At 35.5% G+C, this 22,518-nt stretch overlaps 1 protein-coding gene across 1 annotated transcript in view; it reads left to right on the plus strand.

Moving 5' to 3' along the window:
- Positions 1–13,116, plus strand: part of LOC138712997 (kalirin-like) — a 30,327-nt gene extending 17,211 nt beyond the window's left edge. The window contains exons 2-4 of the mRNA XM_069844678.1: positions 5,095–5,838; positions 9,186–9,720; positions 12,906–13,116. Coding sequence (XP_069700779.1) covers positions 5,445–5,838; positions 9,186–9,720; positions 12,906–13,116 — 1,140 coding nt within the window. The 5' untranslated portion in view covers positions 5,095–5,444. The remainder of the gene's footprint in view (positions 1–5,094; positions 5,839–9,185; positions 9,721–12,905) is intronic.
- The last annotated feature ends 9,402 nt before the right edge of the window (positions 13,117–22,518 follow it).

Here is a 22,518-nt window from a genome sequence, read left to right on the forward strand (position 1 = left end):
GGTCTGCCTAACGGTCTACGTCTGTTGGGATTTTCCTACCATGTAGTTCTTTATAAGGAAATTTTTTTCTTCTTAACTCATTGTTACAACCAATGGAGTCTTTTGCTTTTGATATTTGCAATTAAATCTGGTTCCGAAAATAAGGTTCTAATTGTAAGTGTCTCTAGGCTTTCACAGTTTATATGATAAAAAATAAATTTCTGAGTATTCCACCGCATCCTAGAATTTAACATTTCCAACATTTCAGAATTTGAATTGATTACTAGCTAAAACGACATATATTTACAAATATTTTACAAATTGCACTATTATAATATGTAAAGAATAACTTTAAAATATTTTTAAAATAATAACAAAAGGAAAAGAAAAATCGAACTCAAAATAAAAAAAGGAAAGCACTCTAATATTAATTTAATATCAATGTTATCAAACTGATAGACCTTCTGAAGAAAATAGGTGAAGAGAGGAGGCTGTTCAGTAAACTTTATATGAAACAATGAGTCAAAGTCAGGATATGAGACGAAATGTCAGAAGGAAGTGAAATTGGGACAAGAGTACGACAAGGATGTCCCTTATCACCTACCCTGTTCAACATCTACTTGGAGAATTTGGTGAAGAACTGTTTTCGGAACATGGGAGGGGTGATAGTAGGAGGAAGAAGAATAAAATGTATAAGATTTGCTGGTGAATGGTGGTGTTAGCAGAAGAGAAGATGATATTATGGGATATGCTACTGGAGCTAAATAACAGCTGTAAGCAGTATGGGATGAAGATAAATGTAAACAAGACGAAGACCATGATTGTCGGAAGAAAAATAAAGAAGGTAAACTTGCGAATACTAAATAAGGCAGTAGAGCAAGTGGACAGCTTCGAATACTTGGAGTGTACTATAAGCAATAACCTGAGCTGCTGCCAGGAAGTCAAAAGGACAGCAATGGCCAAGGAAGCTTTTAATAGAAAAAGGAGCATCTTCTGCGGACCTACAGAGAAAGAACTAAGGAAGAGACTAGTGAAGTGCTTTGTGTGGAGTGTGGCATTGTATGGGGCAGAAACATGGACATTACGACGAAGTAAAGAGAGGCAACTAGAAGTATTATGGAGAAGAATGGAGCTTATAACACTGACAGACATAATAAGAAATGAAGTTGTATTGAAAAGAGTGGATGAAGAAAGAATGTTGCTGGAATTGATCAGGATGAGAAGAAGGATATGGTTGAGTCACTAGCTGAGAAGAAACTGCCTACTGAAGGATGCACTGGAAGGAATGGTGAACGGGAGAAGAGTTCAGGGCAGAAGAAGATATAAGATGATAAACGACATTAAGATATACTATAGACCAACAGGAAGACAGAAAATGAAAAGACTGGAGAATGCTAGCTTTGCAGTGAAAGACTTGCCCTGAGGCAGAACATTTATGTATGTATGTATGTATGTATGTATGTATGTATGTATGTATGTATGTATGTATGTATGTATGTATGTATGTATGTATGTATCAGTATTATAATAAATAACTATATGGCGAAAAACATACATTACCGGTAGTGTACTTTTTCTTCTTTGTCCAATATAAGGGTGAATATTACATCTTTAACACTTAGGCACAAATGGCCCATTGTGCACCCCTTGAGCTGAAAATCAACCCAGCAGATCGCAATGTGACACCAGCCTTGTGATGATACTGGGCTTAATTCCTTGAAATTCCTTGGGAGACAATACATTTTTCCTGTGATAACGATGCCTGATTTGGCTTAGACCTGGACAATCGAGCAAAATGTGAGGTGATGACTCAATGATGAGTGTACAATAATGAATAAAAAATTAATGAAAGAAAATGAGTAAAATAAACATGATTTAGAAAGGATTATATGAAAAATATATATTAGTATAAATAAATGTTATATTAAATACTTCTTTTTTTTAATTATTTTATTATTGAGACTTGTTAATTTAGGGTTTTTTTAACAAGAGAATGAAATAGTCTAGGACTAACTAGAGCTGTGTTTTAGACTAGCAGCAGTAAAATATTTGTGTTCAGTTAATGGATTTCGCTTTTGTTTACCGGCATATAAGATAATAATTTCTGAAGTCAAATAAGACATCTGAATAACATGAACATTATGTTTAATATAAATGTATGTGAAAGAGAACAGTAGATGCGCCGGACATAACAATTCCAACAGAATAAGCGACTCCTTTAGTCTTAAGCAGTATGTATCTGTCCTGATGATGGAACCTGTATTATGTAGTTATCGAAGTTGGAAATATTACGTTCTAGGATATGGTGAAATACCAAAAAGTCTATACAGAATGTTATGAAAATTATATTTTTTCTTGCTTGCCAAATTTTATCTCTATCGACTGGGCCTAGTTCATTTTCGAAAATTATGATTTCAGATTACTGATGTTAAAAATATAATTTTTGGCTGTCTGTAATCATAATTTTATCTCTTTCAGTTTCATCTAATTTTTCTTTCTTGTATAGTACGTGGGATTCTGCCAGTGTTTTGTAAGGCTTTAATTTGATTTATTTCCTTATATTATTTTGATTTCTCTTTTGTATAGTTAGTAAAAAATGATTGAATTCTGTGTATTTTGTAAGTATCGTTCAAGTCTTGAAGTTTTTTAAATGTTGTAAATATACCTACACAGCGCCAACAGGAATATGGATTTCCATATTAGCCAGATACGTTACCCCTTGTTGAAGATGTTCGCCTTCATTAATTTCCTTTTGGAAAATATTATGGCTGAAGCAACACGATGACTTTCAATTCATGGTTTTCTTAACTGATTTTAAGCCTAATGGACTAAGAAATATTTCAGGTCTTAAAAGAGTGTGCTATCATTTTTTACTTAACTGTACAGTGTTCTGATTAATGTTTCGTAATTGGTTTAATGAACTAGAGCATAGCTGTAGCTTTATTTGCCGTTTTTAAATAAAGAAATTTCACATTAATGGGAATTAGTAAGCGACAATACAGGATGATTCGTAAGGTTTATGTGAAATGCTAGGTGGTGAAAGATATGACTATTTGAAACAGATATAGGCTAAACGAGTCCTCTAGAATCATAAGTCACAATATCAAAAAACATGTTTTTTGAAAATTAAGCAAAAATTTACGTCTCACTAATTACCATTTGGCAGTAATTATTTTAAATACGGCATCTATTATAATTCTAAATTGTAATGACTGTTTTTAAGTACAATCGTTTGTTTTATATAAGTTTATGAATTATTAAAGAATAAATATTTGTTTTGGATATTGTGAGTTACGGTTCTAGAGGACTAAAATAACTTACAAAAAGGCATCGTTTCAGACATACATACAATATTTTGATAGATAGATAGATTTATTTGTTCCATAATATTCTTACATTTGCTTTACAGCATAGAATAAAGAACATGTCCAATTCTTACGTTTAACAATAAAATGCAATACATATAAAATGCAAATATGAAATACGTACAGAATGAATACCTTAATAACAATAATATTTTATACAATGTAATATGTTTACCATTTAATATTATTATAATATTTACACAGTACTGTGAAATGTCAAGAATTCATCTACAGAATAGAAAGTGTGAGATATTAAGTAATTTTTTAGTTTTGTCTTAAATAATGCAAGGTTTTGGCTATGATTCTTAATGTCTTCAGGAAGACTATTGAACAATTTTATCGCCATGTAACGTACTCCCCTTTGAAAGCATGATAAATTTGATGATCGTATGAAAATCATTCCTTCTGTGGGAATTTATACTATGTATGGCTGAGTTAGTTGGAAAATTTTCTTTATTACATAAGAGGAAATTTATTGTAGAGTATATGTATTGATTTGTTAAGGTTAGAATCTCTAATTTTTTAAAAAATAATCTACATGATTCTTTATTACATAAGAGGAAATTTATTGTAGAGTATATGTATTGATTTGTTAAGGTTAGAATCTCTAATTTTTTTAAAAATAATCTACATGATTCTCTAACCTTGAGATGTACTTTGAAACAAAGCGATATTATGATGCGATTTCTGTTACTATTACTTAATTAGGATTATAATAACCTCAAAATATCATTAAATACTTCGTTATTGTTACTTAGAAAATACTCGTTAGTACCATATTATATAAACTTTTATCATACTGTACAACCTTATTTACAAAATATCCTCCATCTATAAGATTTCAGCATGCACAATAGTACAACTGATTCTGTAGCATATACTGTAAGAGAAATTGCTCATATGATTGACATCTTTTCGTATGTTTCTGTGGCGTCTCGGATATTTCGCAGCATCCATTACATAGAGTGCAAGTTTAATAATAATAGGATTAAATCGAGTTTATTTATTATTCCGTAAAGCTACTTGTATTTTTAAGATTAGTGACGTAATTTATCTTCTATGGTCCATCCCAGAAATCTGTGGAGTAACTTCGCGCATATGGGCACAAAGTCTATCTGTGCTGGAGTGTATTGCGGGCAGTATCAGCTAGAGTCTGCTAAGGGATAAGATATTCGTGGTAAAAGGTAGAGTTCAGATAGAAATTATCCCTTCCTGCAAGTGATTGCTCGCTTCGTTCAAGCAGTGCCTCCCCCAGAGCAGTCATTGGCCGTAGCCCCCCCCCCCACATACCACTTGCGCAGAGGTCTTGTTTCGTCTTTCTACCCCACAGATTTCTGGGACGGACCATAGTAGATTCGAACATCAAAGGGAAGTGTTACAAAACATAACCCCTTTCAGAGTAAACATGACATACAGACAGGCAAAGAAAAGTAGTTGCTATACACGATAAATGGTATCGCATGTTAGTACTGTATATTTAAAATGTAATTATTTCAGAAACTATTCCAAATAATGTATTTGTTTATTTACATTTACATTCCAAATAACATTATATTTCATCACCTAGCATTTCATAAATATCTTTTAAATCATGCTGTATTTATGTTATGTATGTTTATATATATTTTCTTAATAGGCTACATTCTTTTAAGTGAGTGTCAATGAATATGCTGTAAATTTATCCATAACTCTTAGATTTGCTCCATAATGGTGATATTCTTATTGAATTAAGTACGATATGTATTTTTAGGTTGAATCCTTGGCACTACCCATGATGGCTCCTGGCTCTGTAGTAAAAGTAGCAGCAGACTTCCGTGCAATCAGAGGTGACGAACTGACAGCCAGCAGAGGTGAAAACGTTCAAATAGTGACATTTTCCCCAATAAGGGGTTATCTTGTTCGTCGACATGGTGGTGAAGGTGATGGAGAAGAAGGCTGGCTACCGGCCCACATCTTGTCTCATCATCACCATCACCACCACCACATCACCATCCGGGCACCGATGTTACATTGCCTCGCAAGCCTTGGTCCTTCCGATTTCGCAAGCCGAGCTTCAGTGGAGGCGGTAGAAGAGGAGAGAGGAGGTCATTCGACGGAGGCATGGGCTCACCTCTGCTGTCAGTCACTGGAGGAGCGAACAAGTCTGCAAGTGACTCACTGATACCAGAGTGTGCCACTCCTGCTCCGGAATTTCGGGAGAGGCTTTGTGACGTGATTGTGCCATGCGGTGAGAAAGTGGAATTGCGGTGTAGACTACAGTGTCACCCTCAGTGCGAAGTGGGGGACGTGAATGTGGCGTGGAGAAAATGTATTGGTGAAGTAGGAGTTTCGACTGTGATAAGAAGTGGAGGGAGGTACTCTGTCAGTGTGCTAGAAGACGGATTTCTGACTCTTATTATTGAAAATTGTCAACCTACGGATTCCGGGGAATACTCCTGTCTGGCTTCAAATGATGCTGGCAGTGCTGTGACTTCTGCAAATCTTAGTGTCACAGGTTAGTGATATTACTTCAGCTTATTTACTACTGAGCTATGTTCTTATATGTACGACATTGCGAAATAATAATAATAATAATAATAATAATAATAATAATAATAATAATAATAATATTAATACATCTCGATTACACAACTTTTAACACTGTATCACTTCGGAATATGTATGATAAGACTTTCTTGTGTTAAATTTTAACGTATCTTGTTAACATGTTTCGACCTATTTTTGGTCATCTTCAGAACTGGTCGTTGTTGGTCTTGGCGCCTCTTGTTTCCTGTGAGGGTGCGTTCTCGGTGTAGAGTCAAAGAGTGTATGTGTTTTGAAATTGAGTTGTGTGTTGAGAATATCGTTGGGGTGTGTTTTCGTGTGTCTGTATGTTTCGTATTTTTCTAGTGTGTTTGAGTTTCAACACAGACATGGAAATACTGCACATCCAACCAAAAAGCCAGAAACTCAACACACTAGAACAATATGAAATATACAGACACACGAAAACACACCCCAACGATATTCTCAACACACAACTCAATTTCAAAACACATACACTCTTTGACTCTACACTGAGAATGCACTCTCACAGGAAACAAGAGGCGCCAAGACCAACAACGACCAGTTCTGTAGATGACCAAAAATAGGTCGAAACATGTTAACAAGGTACGTTAAAATTTAACACAAGAAAGTCTTATCATACATATTCCGAAGTAATAATAATATAATAATTATTAATTAAATTTATTATTATTATTATTATTATTATTATTATTATTATTATTATTATTATTCATTAACAACCCTAAACTTCCTGCAGGAGCTTGCCTGGTCATCTCTGTTAAGAGTTGAAAGTGATGCTCGTAGAGTAGTCATAGAGGATTTTAGTTACGAAAAATTAAAATGTCGGACAAAAACATTTGGATTTGAGAATGGTAAATCTTGCATAGTGAGAACATACTTATTTGAAATGATTTGTATTTGAAATGAAATTATACTGAACACATTCATTTACAAATCATCATCATCATTGGCTTAACAGCCCAAAGTGGGCCACAGCCTCCCTCAAAATTGATTTCCAGGCGTACCTATCTTTGGCGACCTGCCACCAATTTCTGGTCCCCAACCATTTTTCCGCGCTTTATATCACCATAATTTTGTCCGTCCGGTATCATGCTCTTTGAGCTTCTCTACAATAAAATTTTCCGGGATGGGATTGTACGCTCAACCCCCAACTTGGAGGACCAGGGACTCTTCTGTTGGGGTTCCATACCTTAGTCGAAGGGCCTCGTTTTTAGGCGCCAGGTTTCGCCTTTCCCTTTAGTAGGTTTTGGATTTTTTGACAGATGTTCAGTCCATTATCTCTTAACTTGGTATTTCTTGGTAACACCTATTCGACATTCATGTACCTCCAAGGACAAAAACCGATTTTAACAGAAATCCTCTAATATTGAGGCGCAGTTTGGACATTTCTTCCTAAACTCTATTGCTATGGTTTTCCCGCCATTACTCGGGTGGCTGCTTACAATGAGAAAATCCACTGGGCGATGGGGACGCCACATCCCTCCTTCTTCATTTACAAATATAACCATAAATACTTGAACTAACTCTCCATATATGTCATGTGTTAAAAAACTTGCTATGTCTAAAACGCCTAACTAAAGTTCCACCAAACTTAATTTTACTCGTAGTTTGTTATATCGGCAATTTAGATTTAGTTTATCCTTAATGAACTGAGGTAGACAGGAAATATTGTGAAATTTGATACAGTATTTTTGTATTAGACCTATATAACATTGTCACCTTTGAAGGTGACCCAGTTCAGAAAACTTCTTGCACATGCACAGTCATGTGATTTCATGATCCAATTTGTTTTAGAAATTGCAAGATATATAATTATGTCGGATGTATGGTATTAAATATATTGAAATATTGTGCACTATTTTTCTGGCTTATTTATGGGTGATTCACGAGAATTTACCATCCCTTACGGAACTTATTTCCGAAGACATGCTGAGCAAAAAATATCATATAAACATTTGTCCTAATCTCAATATTTTCAGAGTTACACTAATTTGAAATTTGTAAAATACCATTATCCTTGAGTTTTAAGGGTAAAAGAATATTACAGATAAAGAATGAATTATTCAGGATTATCATTTCTTTAATTAGTTAATATTCTAAAGCTAGAAAAGTGTTGTGAATTCCACAGTTGCTTCGTACAATTTTTTTTTTTTTCGATTTTTAACTACAAAATTACATTTTCGTACGCATTTATCACAACAATTATTACAAATCACAACATTCTTGTAAATTATTCAAGACTGTACATTAGGATGCATAATTGAACTGCAAAGAAACAAGTTCCTAAAGTTGTATGATTTGTAAAAATTTTTGTGATAAGTGCGTAAGAATGATGTCATTTTTAGTTAAAAATTGAAAAACAAAATCTGTACAAAGCAATTGACAACACATTTTTAACTTCAGAAAACTAAATATTTGAGGAGAAAAATTCGCTCCAGCGCCGGAGATCGAACCCGGGTCCTTGGTTCTACGTACCAAGCGCTCTGACCACTGAGCTACGCCGAATTCAATCCACAGCACCAGATCGAACCTTCCTCCTATGATGTTTCCCTTTTTGTGGCCTGACTCCAAGTTAGGCATATATATGTTGTATATTGACGTATATATCCAATGTCAACTGCCATTATACTAGGAGCGCACTCAGCTGAGTGACTTGTTGGCCGAGAATCCGCAGTTATTATGCACTACTAGCTATTGGTGAGGTTTCCCGAATTTTTCTCCTCACATATTAAGTCGAATTTTTCTCCTCAAATATTAAGTGTCAATATTACAGATCAATTCTGTAGGACAAATTAATATATCTGTATTATTCAGAACACTAGCCAATTAAAGAAATGATACTTCTGAATAGTTCAGTCTCTATTTGTAATATTCTTTTACCCTTTAAACTAAATAAAAAAGGTATTTTACAAACAACTTCAAATTAGTGTAACTTTAAAATTATTGAGATTAAGACAAATGTTTATTTGACTTTTTTGCTCGGAATATCTTTGGAAATAAGCGTGACGGTAAATCTTCGTCAATCACCCTGTATAACACAAAACTTATTGCGTTGAACTAGCTTGAAAGTATACATTTTATTATATGCCTACAATTTATATGACTACTGAATAAAACTGATTGACTTATGGTCACGTGACATGAAATAAATATACACACACAGACACACACTACGCTACACACGTAAAAATACCCAAAACTGAGCCACCTTCGTTCTTGATTGTCATTGTAGATGTTCAGTTTTGTTAATGTACCGGTAATTTCATTTTTCAGGTTTGTTAGACAATGTGAATGGTGCGCCATCGGTGCAACCCCTCACAGGTTCAAGTGTACTGGTGCAGTGGGATGGAGTTCCCAGTGGACACTACTCATTGGAGTGCTGCCAACATGACTCTGGATCGTGGGTAACAGTCGGAGGAGGTCCTATACAGGGCCTGTCTAATGTTGTGGAAGGACTAGAACCCGGGGAGAAGTATAGCTTCAGGATAAATTCAGGACTTCCTTCTACCCTCGTCACTCTGCAGGAACAACCAGAAAACAGTACGTGGCAGCAAGACCAGTTTCACAGGCGGTACATCGAGCTGGAAGAGTTGGGACATGGTCGCTTTTCGATTGTGAAACGGGCGAGAGATAGGGGAACAGCACAGGAGGTGGCGATCAAGCAGGTTGTGGAAAAGCGACAGTCACTTAAAGTGACACAGGCAGAATATTCTCTAATGGCGCGTCTCCAGCACAGCAACATAGTGAGGGCTCTAGCATTGTTTGAGGGTGCCCCACAGCCTGGCCTGGACACCATCGTCATGGAGCTGTGAGTGTCTCTACATATAGCGTGAGCCACCATTTTGTATGTATGACCTTTATCAGCAGTCACACTGCATGCAACTGGTTTTCCACCATTGCATCCTTAGAGGCGAGGAATCACGTGCTTGCCAGAAACGGGTTTCAGTGCTTACTAGTTTGAAATCAAATGATATTAATATTATAGGTGGAAAAACTGGTGGGTTTTGTTCCGTTTTGATCGTGTAGATAGAAACTGCAAGCAATATTTTTCTTCCACCAATTAGAAATAGTTCCTTCCCACTTCAATTTTTGAAGTAGTTAACCGGTAAATTTACATAAGAGAAAGTATATTTCCAGAGCTGTCTTTAAACTTAATTATGTTTGCATTGATTGTTTAAATTTCAGTAGCCCTAACAAACTTTCAAAAAGGCGTATGACTCGGTTAAGAGAGGTTTTATATAATATTCTTATTGAATTTGGTATTCCCAAGAAACTAGTTCGATTAATTAAAATGTGTCTTAGTGAAACTACAGCAGAGTCCGTATAGGCCAGTTTCTATCTGATTCTTTTCCAATTCACTGTGGGCTAAAGCAGGGAGATGCACTATCACCTTTACTTTTTAACTTCGCTCTAGAATATGCCATTAGGAAAGTTCAGGATAACACATTGGGATTAGAATTGAATGGGTTACATCAGCTTCTTATCTATGTTAGGAGAAAATCGACAAACGATTAAGGAAAACGCAGAAATTCTACTTGAAGCAAGTAAAGCGATAGGGTTGGAAGTAAATCCCGAAAAGACTGAGTATATGATTATGTCTCGTGACCAGAATATTGTACGAAATGGAACTATAAAAATTGGAGATTTATCCTTCGAAGAGGTGGAAAAATTCAAATATCTTGGAGCAACAGTAACAATATAAATGACACTCGGGAGGAAATTAAACGCAGAATAAATATGGGAAATGCCTGTTGTTATTCGGTTGAGAAGCTTTTGTCATCTAGTCTGCTGTCAAAAAATCTGAAAGTTAGAATTTATAAAACAGTTATATTACCAGTTGTTCTGTATGGCTGTGAAACTTGGACTCTCACTTTGAGAGAGGAACACAGATTAAGGGTGTTTGAGAATAAGGTTCTTAGGAAAATATTTGGGGCTAAGAGGGCTGAGGTTACAGCAAAATGGAGAAAGTTACACAACGCAGATCTGCAAGCATTATATTCTTCAACTGATATAATTAGGAACATTAAATCCAGACATTTGAGTTGGGCAGGGCATGTAGCATGGTTGGGTGAATCCAGAAAAGCATATGGAGTGTTAGTTGAGAGGCCGGAGGGAAAAAGACCTTTGGGGAGGCCGAGACGTAGATGGGAAGATAATATTAAAATGGATTTGAGGGAGGTGGGATATGATGGTAGAGACTGGATTAATCTTGCTCAGGATAGGGACCAATGGCGGGCTTATGTGAGGGCAACAATGAACCTTCGGGTTCCTTAAAAGCCAGTAAGTAAGCCCTAACAAACGTACATATAGCTATATGTATCTGTTGACTCCAGGCAATAACATTTTACAGCGTTGTTGCAGATCTGTATTATGTAAAATTATTGAACAATAAATTTTTACTTTCTGTCTTGCTCCGAAATAAAAATAAGTGAATATTACTAATATGTGTGCCCTAAATCGGAATTTAAAAACAAAATTCCCCCATCACGTACCATTTCCCAGGGAAAGTGAATTGAATCTTTTTATGAAAAAACTTTTTATTTTTTTATTTTTCACTGCTACTAATAAAATTACAACAGACTAGGGTTTCAAAATGCTTCATAATACTTGAAAAATGTGTACTGGATACAGAAATGATGTTACATAGTTTAAAACTCAAAACATAGAACAACAATAAAAATATTTTATATGTAGAATGAGAAAAATCTCGGAATTTGAACTTGTCAATTAAAAAGATTTTGTGGATGACTTCCGTTTATAACTAGACTTGGGGCTATCTTTTAAAAGGAACCAACAATGGTCTGCAAGCATATTGGATGACGATCTTCCTTTATATCGCCTTTCCATTTCAGATATATCTTGATGAAATATTTCCCCATGCTGGTCGTTTACAGCTCCAAGGTTAGGAGGAAAGAAATCCAAATGAGAATGTAAAAAGTTTATTTTTGAGAGACATATTACGCCCCATTTTCTGATATGCACTTAACATAGTTTCCACAAATTCGATGTAGTTGTCTGCCCTAGAATTTCCAAGGAAATTTGAGCAAATATCTTTGAAAGTGCGCTATGCCATTTTTTCTGTAACTGAAAGTTGTTCCTCAAACAAAGAAACAGTCAAAACTTTGAGAATTTGTGGATCGATGAAAATGCCCTCTTTTAATTTGCTTTCACTCAAATTGGTAAATTTTTCTTTTAAATACTGAAAACCACACCCTTGTTTATTCATTGCGTAGACCTCACTTTGAACTGTTATGAAATTTACTGAGTAGAAGGGACCAATATCCGTTTATGTATTAGAAGTACAAAATAACATGTCAACAACCATAAGAAACAGGCAATAGGTCATAAACTCATAATATGCATTAGCTTTCGTTTTGGTTTACAACCTCCAACCTGTGCCAGATGTTTCCTGGAAGAGCGCTTATCGAAAAGTGAAATCATAATATATCTTAAAAACCTTACGTGATATGAAGTAAAGAGATGCATATTCGGATTCAGCGCTCACAAAACCATAAGGGACACATTGTTTTAAGTCGGAGCAAAATTCTTGTTGTTCGCTATTGTAATCTGAGGAACAAAAATTTACATTTGTTCGGATCAAATTTCTGCAAATTTAAGGGGGAAAATGAAAATTCGATCAAACTTTCATTATCAGAATTCACTGCCTCGTAAATTGACTGAGAATATCGGGAATTTAGTCAATAGTGTTTCCAAAACTCTACTAAACATTTAATTTGAAATATTTTTTTCTCGAAATGTAAGCAAAATCGAACAAAATTGTATTGAACTTTCGTGTTTGAGATATCTCAAAGATTAACTCTCTGAAATTAATGTCATGATTTACGGTTCATTATGTGTAGGTTTGTGGCATTTAGAAAACACTTAACTTCTTGTAATACGTAAGTAAAATTTTTAAGTCAAAGAGCATGTGATACGTAATGAGTTTAACTGTTCTTGTTTCTCCATATACTTTGAAATCCTATGTTATTGCAGGGTGAACGGACCATTGCTTTTCTCCTTCATCTGCAAGCAAAGTGACGAGTATTTGGAAGCCACAGTGTGTCACTATATGAGGCAGCTGATTTCGGCACTGGAGTACTTGCACTGTCAGGGAATAGCTTATCTGGATGTCAAGGTAACGAAGAAAAGACTATTTCAAGCTACAGGAATATATTTGAAGGGGTCAGAAACAAAGGGGACTTAACGTAACTTCTGAGAAAATGTAATAAAAATGTTTAAATTTTCGTAAATTCCGTAAAGTTTCAATAATTTTAAATTTTAATGTGTGATATCATTAAAAGATATAGCCAATTGCCACTAAAAATTGTTATGCTTTAGTTTACCCTGGATGCACTTAGCTATTTTTTTTTTTTAGAAATATCTTCTGACTCCCTCATTTGAATAATGGAGTTATGAACGATACAGAAATTAGAGGGGAAATAAGTTTTTAAAATTCCTGTTGTGAATGTAAGCATGAAAAACTCTTCTGAAGAAAATTTATTGAAGATATTGAAATTATGGTATGGAAATTTTTCATAAACAGAATTATGGTTAATGTGTAAATAAAAATCAAACACTCAGACCAGTCAAAGGTAGGCTACTGTACGTAAGACTAGATTGCATTAAAAGAAAAAAAAAAGAGAGAGTAAACTTAAAGCAAGAAACGGAAAAAGAAAAAAAAAATTAAATAGCAGCAAGAAAAAGAAAGAGCACTTTTTTTACATATAGTAGGATAAAGTTTAAAGATGAAGTTTATGGTAGATTGGTGATATACCATGTAACAGATAAACGCAAAAGTAAACATGAAATATATTTTGAGGTTATAACATAATTTGATTCACACACTTTTATATATTATAACTTACTTACTTACTTACTTACAAATGGCTTTTAAGGAACCCGAAGGTTCATTGCCGCCCTCACATAAGCCCGCCATCGGTCCCTATCCTGTGCAAGATTAAGCCAGTCTCTATCATCATACCCCACCTCCCTCAAACCACTGTACGTGGATTGTGGCGTCCCCAATTGTGATTTGTTTACATGTTAAGACAGCAAACACACAACACACAACTCGTACGGACGTCAGTCGTCTTTCGTGTTTTGTAAGGTAATACACAAGATGAATGGGGCATCACAACAAACGGCACATTCTGATGTCATTCATTTTGCATTTTGTTGTTATTGATTGGAAAGGTAACATTGTGATACATTTTTGAACTCGTCTTAATGTGTGTAATCAATGTAACATGATTAAAGTATGTAGTGCTATTTGAAATATTGATGACGTCACGTGTATCTTGTATCATAATGTAGTTACATGCACCAAATCCCTACACTCATGTTAGCCCCTCGTTCTAACATAACTCTCAAAAACAAAAATTCCAATACCTATCCAAACAAAAAAGTTATAATAGGTACACAGGATAAATGGGACACTCTGTATATATTATTAAATGTTTGTAAACAACACATTTGCCTGCAAAAAAAAAAAATGGTTGCATGACTTAGTAAGTGAACTTCGTATTTTTTCTCACGTAGTATATTGATATAGCCACAAAAATATTCATACCTGTTGTTCAATTTTGGCATGGGATGTGTTGTTAATGACAGTGGAAGAAGTGACCTAAGAACTCCAGATCAGTTGTAATAAGTTATCAATAATTCGTTACAGTACAGTCATATCATTACCTAAACTATTGTGACATCATATTATGAAGGATGGGTGGAAAGGAGAAAAATTCTCTCCAGCACTGGGACTCGAACCCGGGTTTTCAGCTCTACGTGCTGACGCTTTATCCACTAAGCCACACCGGATTCCATTTCCGATCCCGGATTGAATCCTCTCAGTTAAAGTTCCACCTCTTAGTTTCCCTTTAGTGGCCAACCCTCATGTACTGTGTCACAGATGTGTGACAGTGTAACAATGTCCAACACACTATGTGCAGAGGTGCACTCATTACGAGTGACTAAGTGGCCGGGATCCGACGGAATGAGCACCATCTTAAATCACTAAGTGATTGGCTGCGTTCAGCCAGGACAGCACTGGGGTAGCAATTCATTTTTGCTGAGTTACAGCAGCTGTTAGTGGCTGAATGACCAGGATGCAAAATGTCCGCTGTGTTTACAAAGAAACACGCCATTGTTCTGTCTACTCCGGCACCATTGGTTAATGTCTACCCCCTCCACTTTCGCTGGCTAGCAGCAGGCTTGCAGAGAAAAAAATTTTGCTACGAAAAATGGCGGCCGCTATTTCAGCTCTGTCGGCCAGCAAGGTGTTCAGTGCTGTCGCTATTTCAGCGCTACTGCAGCGCTGTCCCAGCTGAACGCAGCCATTATTTACGCATATCATATTATTGTGATGTACTGAAGTATATATGATATTTCCGTGCAGGAATTCTGCATTACCATATGATGAAGGATGGGAGAAAAATTCTCTCCAGCACCACTTGAACCCGGGTTTTCAGCTCTACGTGCTGAATCTGCTGAAAACCCGGGTTGGAATCCCAGTGCTGGAGAGAATTTTTCTCCACTCCACTCATCCTTCATCATATGGTAACGCAGAATTCCTGCACGGAAATATCATATGTACTTCGGTACATCACAATAATACTGTAACATCAGCGTTCTGCTCCAAAGACCCCGAGTTTAAATCAGGAAATCTAAATGGAAATAATAGATAAAGACGGTCTTAAAAGACTTTTTGTGGATATTCCCATTTTCTCTGCCGTCATTTTGCTGTTTTCCTGCAATAGGGGAGAGTTGGGTAGTATCGGACATCGGGTAATATCGGACAGTGAGTTTCTTTCATCTACCACACGATGATAGTACCTGATTGACATGGTTACGTTTCTGTGATGTCGCATAGAGAAACGTAACCATGTCATTCAGGTACTACCATATGGTGGTAGATGAAAGAAACGCACTGTCCGATACTACCTGACTCTTCCCTACATTAACGCCATTATCACTTTTACAGAAAGTACCAGGATATCTATTGCATATCATTTAATGTCTAATACTACTTGAGGTTGATGAGAAATAATCGGAAATATTCTTCATGTATTTACACGGTGATACTGTTGCAGTGGCGTTTCTCCTTTCTTGGATGATTCTATGGAGGAAACAACAGCCAACATTTTGAAGTGTGACTTCTGCTTTCCGGATGAATATTTCTCTGACATCTCAAACGAAGGAAAAGACTTGATCAGTTGTCTCCTGGTTGCTACATGCTCTCAAAGGCTGACTCCAAAGGAATGTCTGGATTCTCATTGGTTTAAAGATGTAAGTCATATTCATATACAGTGTTATATTTCAAAGGCATTTTAATTTTGCAACAAGTTTAATGAGGTTGCCTGATCAATTTGTACATTTTAAACATCTGATTCATCCATAGTAGTGAGTTGATGCATTTATGGTTGGCCCATCCGTTATTCTGATGATGATTTGTTATTTGTAAATGGGATCCTACTTTAGAAGTAGGAAATTGTGATATGGCAGAAAAGAGGGTTATCCTGCAAATATTCAGTCTTGTATATCATAGCTTTTCAAGTTGTTAGTTTTGTTACTATAAGTACAGTTGAACTTCCAAATCGATTGAATTTTTCGGTATCTCGAAAGATATTTCATACCCACGTGTAAAATATTTATCTTAGGATAAAAATCCATATTTCTTCCTTAATATCTTTCAAACTTTGCTACTTACAGACCTGTTACTAAATCTACGTATTACTCTGTGAAAAGATTTATTAAATCTACATACTTAGACTTCAACAAACAAAATTTAATAACACAATCCCAAGGGAAAAAAATGGAACTCTCTGCATCAAAATCCACATTTAATTCCTGATTTACCACGAAAATCGTCTGTAGCTGCATTTAGATTGGCAACAGGCCATGATTGTTTGGCCAAAAACCTGCATAGAATTGGAATATATCAGTCCCCTAACTGTCCATTGTGCAACTCAAACCAAGAAATGGATTCGGAACATCTCAAAATCTGTGCTTCAGTGGCTGGTCATGATAATATCTTTGAAAAATATTTGAGTGCAAGAGGTCAGATGACTTCATTGTCAAATGCCTGGCATTAGAAAACAACAACAATTTTGACGACATGATCCTTGGGAGTAATCTAAACAATTTATATAATTCAAACTTGAAAATTGAATTTGGGGGCCCAAAGAACAATTTTTTTTTGGAATGAAATTGATAAAATTTTGGATCACCTAACTCCTTTAGAAATTAACCTAGGGTAAAACTTCTTTCGCCCAAATGATCCCTTACATATGGAGATTGTTTCATACTAAAATTATTTATTTATCTTGGACCACATTATATAAGCACTTTAGAAAAAAATATATGTATATTTGTATATTTTTGGGATAAAATATTTATAATCGATTGAAAATAATAATTTTAGTTTACAACATAGCCACATGTTTAAGCTTCAATTTGGTACCTCAATGAAGTCTTTTGCCCAATTGGAAGTCTATTTTTTGTCCATCGGAAGGATAATAAATGTCGGAAAATGTGGAATAGAAAACATGAAGATGGCGTAAGGTATAGAAAGTATAGTGTGTTTGTATTATAAATGTCAAAATAATTATAAAATTATTGAGATAAAGGATACAAGTTATATGTATATTTTTGAAAACTAGAAGAAATGAGCTTCAGATGAGGCAAAAATATTGTATACTAAAATTTTGAAGAAATCTGACATTTTTAGAGTCGATGTGTATCTTAACTCGAAGTCAGGTAAAATTGTTTAATAGTATGTGATAGAACAAATGAGATGAAATGTCATTACTGTAAAGCTATAGTTCCGCTACGAGTTCGCCGAGCAAGCAAAGTTGGTGATGATTGTTCTGCATTCAACGTCAGCTGAGCGGTTCCCTTTACAGCTAACATAGGCGTATTTGCTATCGAAAATGTTATGCCATCAGAAAATTTGATAACTTAAGTTTTGAGGTAATAATTTTGCTGAATCATTTAGCATTGGAAACAAGTTTAGGACTTACTTTTCCAGTAGAGAAGGAAGATCTGAATGGTATCAGTGAGCTACATTGTTGTACTTATGGCACTTCTGACACAGAGGCGTATATTTAAATTATTTTCCAAGTGGGCGATTTGAATCAACAAAATTAATTACATCATCTGTTAGGGGGCGAATGTTGTTGAAAAGTCATCTTATTTTTCACATTAGGACGATGCCTATTATATTAATATAGAAATCCTTTCTGTGTTAATATCAATGTAAAAAATTAATTTCTTATATTGCATTTTTTGCATTTTTCGACGTTTTTGAACTAATAGGTCATTTTTATATTTTTTTTCAGCATATTTTGGTCATTTTTAATACTTTGAAGAACTTTTAGATCATTTGGAATGCATTTTACTTTCTGCTTTACTGATAGGTCTGTTAAATCTTTTTCTAAGCAAATAAGTCTGTAATAATTACCTACTGAATAAGTGAATAGCAGTGAAGTTTGAGTTTATAATTTCAAACAAACTGTAAAGACCATTCCTCATACCGCTGAAGGCTTCATCTCACGCAATGGAAGTAATATAAAATGCTTGACAATAGCTTAATTTGAGTGAGGGCTTTGACCACTACTGTTCTTTTGTTGGTATGAGGATGTCTTCAGAATTAGTTTGTTTGGAAGGGGAGAATGCAAGCTGCACCCACAATTTGTTTTGTCATTCACACTCCCTCATCTGGAAGATCTGGTAACAAAAGTGAAGAACAGAAGGAGGAGGAGACGGAGAATGAAGGCACTGACATGGACCACCCCTGATTGAAACACATTGTAAACCCTCATTAAAATCTATAGTTTTTCCTTAAAACCTTCATTTTGTTGCATGTTCTTTTCCTTTATCTTAGCCAAATTCCAGGAAGTTGCCTCCTCTCTTCGAGATTTGCAGAGCAGTTATTGAAACAAGGTGACTAATTTTTAAGAAGTTGTGATGCAAGTACGGTGACTAATATTTAAATATCATTTTCTTTTAATTTCATGTCATTTTTCCATTACTTTAAGGGCACTTTAATGGTCATTTTAAGTAGATTTTTAGGTCATCAACATCCGCCCCCTAGTTATAAGTTATAGTGGTTACAGTATTCTAGCTATTGTTCAAGCTTTTCAACTTAAAATTAGTCCTGTGACACACTTCATTAAGATTTTAAAATAATCTCAAGTAATTGAATACATTAATCGTCATTATTAAAGGTTGTAATTTCAGAAAAGAGTTTCCCTTAATTACCGGTACCTATATATACGTTCCTGCTCTGACAACACTAAATTCAGCACTTTTATAAATACTGTCTTTAAAAAAAGGGTAATGTTTAATACCTATAAGGTTACTTAAAAATCTTGTCCTCTCTGCCCAAAGCAAAGACTGAAATGATATTCCTGGTGTGCAGTATACATGTTGAATAATTTCAAGGAAAAATTGTTCCGGGACCGGGTATCGATCCCGGAACCTCTGGTTGAACGTACCAGCGCTCTGCCAACTAAGCTACCCGGGAACTCCACCCGACACCGTCTCAACTTTTCCCTTTATATCCACACAACTCGCGTGGGCTGACGAAATGCCAGAGACCCACATCGAGTGCACACTAACTCTGTGTGACTTGGAATTGTGGTTCCTGGGTAGCTCAGTTGGCAGAGCGCTGGTACGTTCAACCAGAGGTCCCGGGATCAATACCCGGCCCCGGAACAATTTTTCCTTGAAATTATTCAAATTTGCTTTACAGGGAGCTTCACCTGAAAGACTAGATTTGCATAATATATACGTCACTGTGTATGTTAACAGAAAACCACAATTCCAAGTCACACAGAGTTTGTGTGCACTCGATGTGGGTCTCTGGCGTTTTGTCAGCCCACGCGAGTTGTGTGGATATAAAGGGAAAAGTTGAGACGGTGTCGGGTGGAGTTCCCGGGTAGCTCAGTTGGCAGAGCGCTGGTACGTTCAACCAGAGGTCCCGGGATCGATACCCGGCCCCGGAACAATGTTTCCTTGAAATTATTCAAATCTGCCTTACAGGGAGCTTCACCTGAAAGACTAAATTTGCATAATATATACGTCACTGTGTACGTTAAAAGAAAACCATAATTCCAAGTCACACAGAGTTTGTGTGCACTCGATGTGGGTCTCTGGCGTTTCGTCAGCCCACGCAAGTTGTGTGGATATAAAGGGAAAAGTTGAGACGGTGTCGGGTGGAGTTCCCCGGTAGCTCAGTTGGCAGAGCGCTGATACGTTCAACCAGAGGTCCCGGGATCGATACCCGGCCCCGGAACAATTTTTCCTTGAAATTATTCAAATCTGCTTTACAGGGAGCTTCACCTGAAAGACTAGATTTGCATAGTATACATTTTTATAATTTGTTTTTATGCAGGTGCAGAAGACATGCTGCATTCCATCATCCCGACTCGCAGCTTTTGTGGAGAGAAGACAGTCACTCGCACGACCTCTGTTCACTCCGAATTCTCGCCACGCTCTCAGTATTCCAGACATGTGATTCTGTTAGGCAGACCTCCATTGTTGTCCGAATATGATCCGTGAGTCAGTGTACAAGACAGAACACAGGCAACAAAGATATTGCTCAAGGTTGTGTTTGTATTAATGCGTTAAGATAGTGAAGTTTCTTAGATACTAGACAACATAAATGGTAAATAAAACTGCAAGATCAGCATTCTGTTGGCATGTCATAGGACTGGACATCAACTAATGAAAGACAAGATCTGTATAGTTAAATTAAGGCTTTATGTTACAGAAGCTATGTAAATTATACTTTCCTGAGTTTTTATTTTAATTGTTTATACGCAAAGCATTATACATTAACAAGTGAGCCGAATGGAGGCTTGAATTAAAAATATTTTACTATTGCTTGAAAGTTACCAACCCTTGCAATGCCATTGACGATATATTATGGTCATAAATACCAACCATAATATTAAAAATTAAGTAACATTTTTTCCATTAGACTATACAGTAAATTGTGTAATATATTGAAAGTAAAATCTCTCTGGATAATTGGAAAGGTTAAGAGTTGTATGATGTTTACTAATGCCTGTAAAATAATGATAAAAAAGTGTAGTAAAGCCGATAATATAGATGGTTGGAATCTGATATTGAAAATGTTTTCATGCAATTAAATTCCAGCAAAGATTGTATAGAGCGTGGCAAACAAGACATGACCATGCTAATGTGCTCGCTTGCTTGCTTGCTTGCTCACTAGAGGATTTATTAAGAATTATAAGCAAGGAGGCATCAGTCTACAGATAGATAAAACTGTATTAAAATTACCAAACAATTGTCATTTTTTAATTCTGATTTAGTTATGAAAGAATAGTTTTCAGTTCTATTTTCCTGTAAAGTTCCAGTAGCGCAAATTCCTTTTTCAGTGAGATGCATAAACACGTTTACAGATGTAAAGTAGTTATCAAAAAAGCAGTTTATATCCTCCCTGCTTGGGAATTCCACCCGCATTGATTAGAGAGCGAGATCTGGGCTGTAGGGTGGATGTTGAAGCACCTCCCAGCAGATGTTATGTCATTTTTGTTGTTGTTCTCACAACAAGATGAGCAACGAATATTCTTTGTGGAGATCTCTTGGAAAAAAAAAATCACACATGAAATGTTTGCACAAATTTTGGCTGTGTTTTCCAGAAGCTACACGACCATTTTAATATGTCCTTGACTTGTTTAATTCGAAAAAGGTTGTTATATAGCCTACAGTGTCATCATTTGGGTGGTCTCATACCCGACATTTTGCTGAGGGTAGAGTCATATTGGATTGTTTCTATTATAACTTTTAACGTGTTTTCTTACGACTTGGGGCTTTCTTTTGATGTATCAGAATGTATAGTTTCTTTGAAAGGAATATCCATAGGTGCTTTAATACTTCCTGGCCTTATTATGTTAAATTGACTTTTGTACTGCAAAGTACGTGTTTTTATTTTATTTTAGAAAAGGGTAAGTTGTCTGGCAGAATGTTTGTATTCAAGAAAAGGTATAGGAACTTTAAATGATAAATCCGAATAGTATTAAAGATCCATTGACATTACAAAACATGTCAGAAATTATTCCAATAAGTGAGCTACCGGTACTTGTCTGACAAATAATTACCCTACAGAATACCATGTATGTTAAAAAACACATATTCAAGCGGGTAATAGTGAACACCTATGAAGTCAGCTAGAGAGAGGGACAAATTTTCAACCATTTCCATTTTAGTGTGATTGTCATTTGAATTTGATACTTTGAAAAATGCTGATATAGCGACCAGCATCAAGTTAAGAAGTGGCGTGAAACAGGCTCTGATTTAAACAATAAAATTATATACAGTATAGCCTATATATTTTAGGGTTGTGACTTTTTTACTTTTTGCAAAATAATTGATTTCCTGCATCATAAATCGATGAACTTTTGCTAAAAAATAATAAAAAAGTTTTTAATTCTGTTTAGTTATAAAAAATATTCACCCCCAACACGAATTTTCTAAAATCTTATATAAGTATTGTAAGCAAGTAGTGGCACCATGATTTTCTGGAGCTTCTAGAACTTTCTTGAACTTGCTTGAACTTTCTGGAACATTCAGGATGTTTCTACAA

This window comes from Periplaneta americana, chromosome 14 (assembly GCF_040183065.1).
Source record: "Periplaneta americana isolate PAMFEO1 chromosome 14, P.americana_PAMFEO1_priV1, whole genome shotgun sequence".
Lineage (NCBI taxonomy): Eukaryota > Metazoa > Arthropoda > Insecta > Blattodea > Blattidae > Periplaneta > Periplaneta americana.